The sequence below is a fragment of the Gadus macrocephalus genome, chromosome 10 (assembly GCF_031168955.1).
Source record: "Gadus macrocephalus chromosome 10, ASM3116895v1".
Taxonomy (NCBI): Eukaryota; Metazoa; Chordata; class Actinopteri; order Gadiformes; family Gadidae; genus Gadus; species Gadus macrocephalus.
In genome coordinates, this window is record NC_082391.1 from 8010838 (window position 1) to 8019717 (window position 8880).

The 8880-nt window shown below is 45.2% G+C and overlaps 1 protein-coding gene and 1 long non-coding RNA gene across 4 annotated transcripts in view; both read left to right on the top strand.

Moving 5' to 3' along the window:
- The first annotated feature begins 4223 nt into the window (after positions 1 to 4223).
- LOC132466290 (uncharacterized) lies at positions 4224 to 4721 on the top strand. Its single transcript, XR_009527825.1, has 2 exons — positions 4224 to 4290; positions 4330 to 4721. It is a non-coding gene; the product is annotated as an uncharacterized LOC132466290 (long non-coding RNA).
- Positions 4722 to 7851: 3130 nt separating this feature from the next.
- The window catches only part of tbc1d10c (TBC1 domain family, member 10C), a 10849-nt gene continuing 9820 nt past the window's right edge, over positions 7852 to 8880 (top strand). The window contains exons 1-2 of one of the 3 annotated variants that reach the window (XM_060063382.1): positions 7852 to 7997; positions 8230 to 8379. In XM_060063382.1, the coding sequence (XP_059919365.1) occupies positions 8246 to 8379 (134 nt within the window). In that variant the 5' untranslated portion in view covers positions 7852 to 7997; positions 8230 to 8245. Of the gene's footprint in view, positions 8380 to 8880 lie in introns of all 3 variants that reach the window. The other 2 variants (XM_060063383.1, XM_060063381.1) reach the window with 2 other exon arrangements.

Below are 8880 nucleotides of genomic sequence, written 5' to 3' on the forward strand. Positions count from 1 at the left end.
TGAGAGGTGAAGGGAGAGATGTTAAGAAGTTACTGTTCTAGAAACAAAGGGTATGTTATTAGACTTGACACAAAGACTAGTTTTAAATGCTAAAATGACATTGAAGTAATATTACTGCACAATTTAAAGTCAGTGTCTTTCACATTTTAAAGTCAGTGTATCTTAAGCGTTCTAAAAAGTTGCTCTCCGACAACATTCAAATGGCTCCAGATCTCTACATTTAACCCACAGAGGGACAGATATGTGTGCGTGGTGGGGTGTCTGATTGTGTGTAACAGAGTGTGTTTGTTGTGTGTGGCAGGGTGTGTGTGTTGTGTGTGGCGGGGTGTGTGTGTTGTGTGACGGGGTGTGTGCATTGCGGGTTGTCTGGTTGTGTGTAGCGGAGTGTGTGGTTACGTGTAGTTGAGTGTGTGTAGCGGAGTGTGTGTAGTGGAGTGTGTGGTTGTGTGTAGTTGAGTGCGTGAAGCGAGTGTGCTACCTGGACCATGGCGTCCACAGGACATCCCTCCCGGGGCATACATTGGTTCAACATGTCTTTACATGTTTACTTTACAGAGACCATCTAAAGTTCACAAAGCAGCAGACGCCTCTGTCCCTCATACAGAAGACCCACGACCTGTGTGTGTGTGTGTGTGTGTGTGTGTGTGTGTGTGTGTGTGTGTGCTGCGCGGGGCAGATGGCCTCACACAGCTTGCAGGCGATGCAGCACTCGGGGACAGAGGGCCCTTCCCGATGGGGTAGTTGATGGTGGCAGGCTCGCGGAACAAGTAGCTCATGGTCATCCCCAGGCCTGAGAGGAACGTTCAGAAAATAACATGGAAAGAAATGTTAAATTGGATTTTTATGATGAAAATAAACAAAAACAGCTAAAATTGTATTCTTGTTTGGTGTTATAAACGCAAATAGAGTTCCCTTATATTCATGGGTTATTATTTTACATGGTCCATGTTTCCATTGATGCGGCTGCCGTCTAATGTGCATTTGAGCTTAAATGATTCTGTATGCAATTCCAGCTGGGTGATTCCCTTCCGATGATTGGTCCCCTCCTTACTTCCTGGATCCCATCGAAGCTACCAATCGGGAGTCTCCAATCAAGCCAGCTGCACATAAATAGCGTGTGTGTCCACAGTTCGGGGCGGTGTCACGCCAAATTTGGCACCCGGTACAAAGTTACCTCCGATTATTTTTGGTGTGGTTATTCTTCAATGTATCTTTATATCAAATTATGATGATATACTTGACAAAAAATTAAATTTGATTCTATTAGACATATTAAAACAATTGCTTAATTCTAATGGTAAATTACTTAATGAGTAAAGTGTATAATACACTCAATTCCATTCAATAATTGTCTACACACTGAACCAATCAGAGGAGGGCAGTGTCATGACGGTAGCCTCACCTGATTGGTCAATTCTTTCTTTTTTTTCACCAAGGGATGCCAGCTCGGGCTGGCTTCCTCGCAGTGTGCAGTGTCGTGTTTCGCCGCGTCTTCAGTATAAAACAGGGGCGCAGTATCGCGCATTGTGAAATTGTCAATGAGAGGAGAAAAATGGGGAAGAAATGACAGCAACACAGCACAAAATAATTAACAAAACTTTTAATATAAATGTTTTTATTGGATGACAACTACAGCCTAAAAAAACAGGGAAGCCTGGCTTCCCTTGGCCTCCGGGAGAAAACGCCACTGTGTTTGATTAGGCATTTTGATTTATTTGAGAACTAACTTGATTTAATTTCTCTTTATCAATAGGTTTTCAACCTAATCCGAATCCTAATTACGATCCGGAATGCTTGTTGTTCATGTTCAAAACAATTCATGTTCAATAAAATCAAGGAGAAGGATTTGAGCTGTCCTGCGTCCTCTGTCTAACAGTGCCATTTCAAGTTGGGCAAGCACAAATGAGAACATAACCCAGATAACTTGACAGTGATGGAGGTGAGAAGGTTGGCATCAATGGAGCGTAGACGGCGATTGGGGGAGTGGCGATGGAGGAGATCTGTTATGTACGAGGGTGCAAAGTTGTTTAGCGCTTTGTAGGTGGTGAGGTTAGTTAGTTAGTTAAGCCTTTGTATTCCTTTTGGAACATAGGCCATTGATGAATCGTTTCCACCCCCGTCTGTCTTGTGCCATCCTCTCCAGCTGTTTCCACGTCAGTCCCTTCTTTTTCACATCTAGCTCTGTGCTCCTTCTCCAGGTGTTTTTGGGCCTCCCTCTGCTCCGTTTGCCTTGTGGGTTCCATGTTAGTGCCTGTTTGGTTATTGCTGTTTTGCCTTTTCTTAGTGTGTGACCTATCCAGCTCCACTTTCTCCTTATCAGCTGTATCTCTATGGGCTCTTGATTGGTGCGTTCCCACAGGTTGGTGTTACTGATACGGTTTGGCCAGAAGATCCTGAGGATGCGTCTAAGGCAGTGGTTGATGAAAGTCTGCAGTTTATTGGTGATGGTATTGGTGGTCTTCCAGGTTTCTGATCCATACAGCAGTACAGATTTGACGTTGGAGTTGAAGATTTTGAGCTTAGTATTGAGTGAGATGTTTTTAGTTTTCCAGATATTATTTATGGTGGTGAGGAGGATCTTGAAATTGATGTGTTGTTTTATTGGAAGCCAATGAAGTTGACGGAGGATGGGAGTAATGTGTTCTCTGGAGGGGGAGTTAGTAAGCAGTCGGGCAGCTGAGTTTTGTACATATTGCAATTTTTGAAGAATAGTGGAGGGGAGGCCATACAGAATGCTATTGCAATAGTCAAGTCTGCAAGTGATGAAGGCGTGGATTAGTGTTTTGGCCAGTGGGTCGAAGGCGTGCAATGTTGCGGAGGTGGAAGAAGGATGTTTTTCTGATGCTGTTTATGTGTGACTTGAAGAAGAGCATGGGGTCCATGATGATGCCGAGGTTTCTGACCAGGGGGGAGGGAATGACCATCGATGCAAAGTGAGAAGTTCTGGGAGGTGAGGATGATGGTTTTTGGGCCGAAGATGATAATTTCAGTTTTATTGCCGTTGAGTTTGAGGAAGTTGTGGTCCATCCAGGTTTTGATGTCAGTGAGACAGTTGGTGAGAGTGGATAGGATGGCAGGAGTAATGGCTGTGTTGGTGATGATGTATAGTTGGGTATCGTCTGCGTAACGGTGAAATTGAAGACCATGGCGGCGGATGATGTGACCTAGTGGGAGCATGTAGCGGATGAAGAGGATGGGGCCAAGCACTGACCCTTGGGGGACTCCTGGTGAGACAGGGATGGTGTGGGATTTGTGGTTGTTGATGGAGATGTATTGGAATCTTTCAGACAGGTAGGAGGTGAACCAGGAGAGGGAGGAGTCAGTGATGCCAATGGATTGCAGACGGCTGAGAAGGATGGAGTGATTGACGGTGTTGAAGGCAGCACTGAGGTCGAGGAGGACGAGAATGGTGAGGGAGCCAGAGTCAGGGAGTAGGAGGTAATTGGTGACTTTGAGGCCCCGTCCACACGAAGCCGATTTCATGGCGAAACCGCAAAGGTCTTGTACGGTTCGGCCTTCCGTCCACACGAAGCCGGCGAATCCGCTGACCGAAACCGCAAACTTCTGAAACCACCCTCGGAGGTGGTTTCAAATCTACCCGGTTTCGTTTTGGATTCGTGTGGACGCCTGAAACCGACTGAAACCGTAAACCATGACGTCATCGCCCCACCCCTCGACCCTCTAGCCCAGGGGTCTTCAATTAAAATTGAACAAGGTCCAGTTACTAAAAATTCCTTCCAAGAAAGGTCTGAACCTACCAGGTACATTAGGCCTGCAATTCAAGTAAACATAGAAAGTTCATAAGGCCTACATGTGAAGTAAGCAGAACAGGAACACTAGGCCTACACTTCAAATAAACACAAAGTGCATTAGGCCTACATTTAAAGTAAGCAAAACAGGTACACCAGACCTACATTTCAAATAAACACAAAAAGAGCATTAGGCCTTCAGTTCAGGTAAGCAAAACAGTGTCTCAAGTGGTGTTAGACCCAACAGGTCCTCAAAGATCTCTTTCTCGTCTTGATGAAACAATCGCACATAAACCAAAAGCTGGGCATTATCCGTTACATCTGAAGACTCATCAATGGCTAAGGATTGGGCACTCTGAACAGCCGCATGAAGCTGTGACAGTGCGTCATCTGATAACATTTCAGATTTTCTGGTTGTCGTTGCAACCCACATTGGGATTTGCTTTATTTTTTCACACAATTCATCCCGTTGTTTTTACCTTCAAGTAACGTCTCGGCTGCGGCGTTCAAGCACTCCTTCACAACAGTCGTGTCACTGAAAGTTTTTTTAGGTTGCCCCAAAATCCATGCAATCTTAAAGTGAGCATTCATTTGCACGTTGCTGGCCTGTAAATGAGTGTGTGAAGACACGCGTAGACCTCACGTACTGAGCTCTCAGCTCAGATAATTTCCACGCTCTTACTTCTGACTTCTGGGGATACTTTTCCTTGAAGGATCTGTGTTTGGATTCGTAATGCCACTTAATATTCCCGCTTTTTATCAGCGCCACGGTTTCAACACATAAAAGACACAACAAAGGTTTTAAAATGTCTGTTTTCGGGGTCAACTTTCCTTATTTTCGAGCAAGCCATTTTCTCATTCCAAATCGCTCTTCCGGTAAACAAAAAATTTGATTGGCTATTTTTTGAGTGACGCTATTACGCACATGCCGTGACAGACGGAGGGAGGGGGGGAGTTCGGTGAGTGCATGATCTTCGCTCTGTGAAGATCATTGCTTTTTGCTGTTTTTATGCTGTACTTCAGACTATTCTGCCTTTCAATTTGTATTTCAGTGAGAAATGATTTTGCTTACATAATCATGCTTTGTATAGTGAAATCATAAAAAAAAAAAAAATTGGTCATGGGTCCCGATAGGACCGTCGCTTGGTCCGGACCCGGACCGCGGTCTGCCGTTTGGAGATACCTGCTCTAGCCAATGACTGTTAAGCCTGCGGAGTCTCAGAACTCACAACAACAAGGATTTCTGTAGCAGAAGCAGCGCCCCTTATAGGCCTGGAATGTGTACTACAGCGTTTCTACAGATCTACCCGGTTTCGCTTGGCTTCGTCTTTACGGAGATACTGCGAAACCGGATAGATCGAAACCGTAACGGTTTCGCTTGTTTCGGCTTCGTGTGGACGGGGCCTAAGTAGGGCTGTTTCAGTACTGTGGTGGGTTCGGAAGCCGGATTGGAATGTTTCGTACAGGTTATTGGAGGAGGTATTGCTTGAGTTGTGTTGCGACGGCTCTTCCCAGTAGTTTTGAGAGGAATGTGAGGTTGGAGACGGGTTTGAAGTTGTTGGGGTCGTCGGAGTCAAAGCCAGGTTTTTTAAGGAGGGGGGTGATGGCAGCAAGCTTAAGAGGTGGGGGAACGGTGCCAGAGTTTAGGGAGGAGTTGATGGTGTCTTTGATGAGTGGGGCGAGAGAGGTGAAACAGGCTTTGACGAGTTCAGAAGGCATGTGGTCCAGAGGGAAAGTGGAAGATTTCATGGTGGAGAGTATTTTGGAGAGGTCTGCTGTGGTTATCGGTGAGAAGATGGAAAGCCGGTGGTCAGGGGTTGAAGGAAGTGGAGGTTCTGAGTCAAGGCTTGTGGCAAAGGAGGTGGCAAGCTGGTTGTGGATGAATTCTATCTTGGAGTGGAAAAATTATAGGAAGTTATTGCATTTCTCCAGGGTGAATGAGGAGATGTTTTCCTGGGGTTTGAGGAGTTTATTCATGGTGGAAAAAAAGAGTGCGTGGGTTGGAGGATCCAGAATGAATGATGCCAGAGTAGAAGTGTCACGACTCAGAACGGGATCAATTGTAGATCAAAAGGGATCTATTCACAAACAGTCCAGCAGGCAAATCAGATTCCAGGTACAGGCGTGGTTCGTAAACAGGCAGGCAGGCAGACAGGTACAGACGGACAGGTACAGGCAAGAGGTCCAAAACCGATAGGCAGAAGATTTGGTCAAAAACAGGCAGGGTTCAACACCGGAAAGAACAGTAAATTATAACTTCTCTTTAAAGAGCTTCACGCTAGTCTCACTCATGTGGCAGTCAGGTAGCAAACAGTTCATACCGTGACGATCTGACAAAGCGAACAGGAAGGGCAGTGTTTAAATACTCCACAAATCAATACAAAATGAGAGACAGGTGAACAGAGAAAATGGAGGTAAGCAAACACATGGCTACAAACATAAACAAAGTCCAGAATCATCACACTCCAACAGGTAGGGGGAGACAAAAACAACAGTCCATATGAGAATCCTGACTCTTGTCAGGATTCTCATGAACGGGCTTTGTTGAGTGCTGATTTGTAGAGGTGCATTTGCTCTTTGTAGGCGAGGGCGTGTCCTGTGAGACCAGTTTTCTTGTGTAGTTGTTCTAGTTGTCTAAGTTGTTTTTTGAGTTTGTGAAGTTCTGGGGTGTACCAGGGGGCCGAGTGAGTGAACGTGACAGTTTTAGTTTTCAGGGGGGCCAGTTTGTTGAGGGAGGTAGACAGTGTGTTGTTGTTGTAGATGTTGACGAGGTCCATGGGGGCTGGATTTACAGGAAGGGTGAGGCCGGAGAGAGTGTTTGATATGCAGGTGGAGAGAGAAACTGGTCAGATGGATTTAAGATTGCTGAAAGTGATTTTGCGGTTCGGGGGCGGGAATGTCAATAACAAGTGTGATGGCCAGGTGGTCAGAGATGGAGATGTCGGTGCTGGAGACATTGTGGATGTGGAGGCCAGTGGAGAAAACCAGGTCTAGGATGTGCCCACGGTTGTGGGTGGGAATGTTGATGTGTTGGGTGAAGCTAAAGAAGTTGAGTAGGTCCAGGAAGTCCATAGCGTTTTTACCTTCCGGGGAGTCAATGTGGAGGTTGAAATCGCAGAGGAGTAAAACAGATGGCGAGATTGAAGATAGTGCAGTGATGAATTCAGAGAGATTTGGTATGAATGATGGGTTGGGTTTGGGGGGGCGGTAGATGATTGAAATTATGAGAGGTTTGGGGCCGGGTAGTTTGAAAGCCAGGTGTTCAAATGATGGGGCAGCAGGGATGGAGAGTGGATGGGGTTGGAGTTCTTGATGGGAAACAGCAGCAATACCCCCTCCTCTGCCCTCAGAGCCTGGGTTGTCCAGGTAAGAATATCCAACAGGGGTATTTGGATACCAAAAGGGGTAACACCGGGATGGGCCCTAAGGGGGCCTGAAGTAGAGACACACAGACACTGATACGCACCTGAACTCAGACAGACTTGGTTTCAATGTTTATTCAGTGGTTAGAAGATCACACAATTAGGCTACCTGTTCTAAAATTGCAGTGAAGAAGACGAAGATTCGTGGCAGAAGACATCATAATGGTACACTGGGAGAATTACTGAAATCAATAAGTTGTCCTGGAGTCGTCAAACACAAAGCTGTTAACGGTGACTAGGATGATGAAACTTCACCAGTCCTACTTGAGAAATAAAAAAGGTCTCAGATGGTTATCAAGGACTTTAGTAGCTACAACTTCCCTTTTACAAACAAAGTATCTTTACTTTGTCTAACCATCACAATAATTTATATAATATAATAATTATGTATATGGGCAGTATAGCGCCCAGCTGCGTGGTCCCAATCCCTAAAAACACGACATCCCATAAAGTGTTGCGTCGTTTGAAAGTACTTCCTATGTAAAGTAATATCCATGACAAACTAAGGCAATGTTACCCACAATGTCTTAAGACTATGAGTTCAAACAGCAGCCAATGAATATTTATCAATATTCTCTGACAAAAGTCTTCTTTAGTTAAAACCAAATAAACGACCTTATTTCCTTGACAACTGTTACAAGTAAGATAAGCCACCGCAGGACGGCGCTACAACCAGCGGGCTTCTTACTTCATGAAGAGTCAAGACGAAGATTTGTGGACATGCATTGACGCCATGTTCGGTGTGGCATTCTCCTACTCTGACTGGTTGCTTCCTCTGAAGTCAGTCTGACATCTGAGTGCTTCTGCTGCCAAGTTGTCCATCGGGGTACGTTTGCAGGTGCTTTAAGAGAGCTTTCGTCAATGCTAGTCAGTAACACACTTACTTTTTTTTGTATATCTTGTTCAAATGCTTCTATCTGAAGTAGGCAATTAAAAAACCAGTCGAATATTACTTTATAATTATTAACAGTTAAACATTTATCACTGTGAAAAATATTTTCTTTAGGATTATATAGATTACAACTGTGGAATTTTATAAAAATATGCTGGCTGCCCAGTTGTATTTTGTAGTGCATGGTGTCTTCTGGCTCCAGTAAGATGTTAGAGCCGTCCAGTAGAGGAGACGGTTGTGTGTCTGAGCCGCGATCAGAGGCGGCGGTGGAGACGGATCGCTTTGGCTTTCTTCTGGCCAATGGATCCGCATCTGGGTGAGTAGACACTGGTCTAAATAAAAAGATAAAGATGTTGAAGTTGAACTTGATGTGTAAATCCAGCAGTCCCTATTGACAACGTGTGTCCTATACATTTCATAATCCATAGAAGCATAGACAAGAAAAGGCAATCAATTATTTTTTGCCACATTCACCTGTTGCTTTGACAATCATGTATCGATAACATCCTGGCTGGTTGCCATGGTTACTTGCAAACCGCCCCTATGTGGTTTTCCTGTTTCCTGTCATGTTGTGCCTTCCTGTGTCTCACGGCCTGCCTCTAGCTGAAGACAAGCTGAATGACACGCAGCATGTTGCAGCGCTACCATGTGTACACGGCTGTACCATGAGCACACATCTGTACCGAGCTCACAGTGGTACCATGAGCACATGGCTGTACTGAGAACACAGCTGCACCACGAGCACACATGTGTACCATGAACACACAGCTGTACTGAGAACACAGCTGTCCTATGAGCACACAGCTGTACTGAGAAC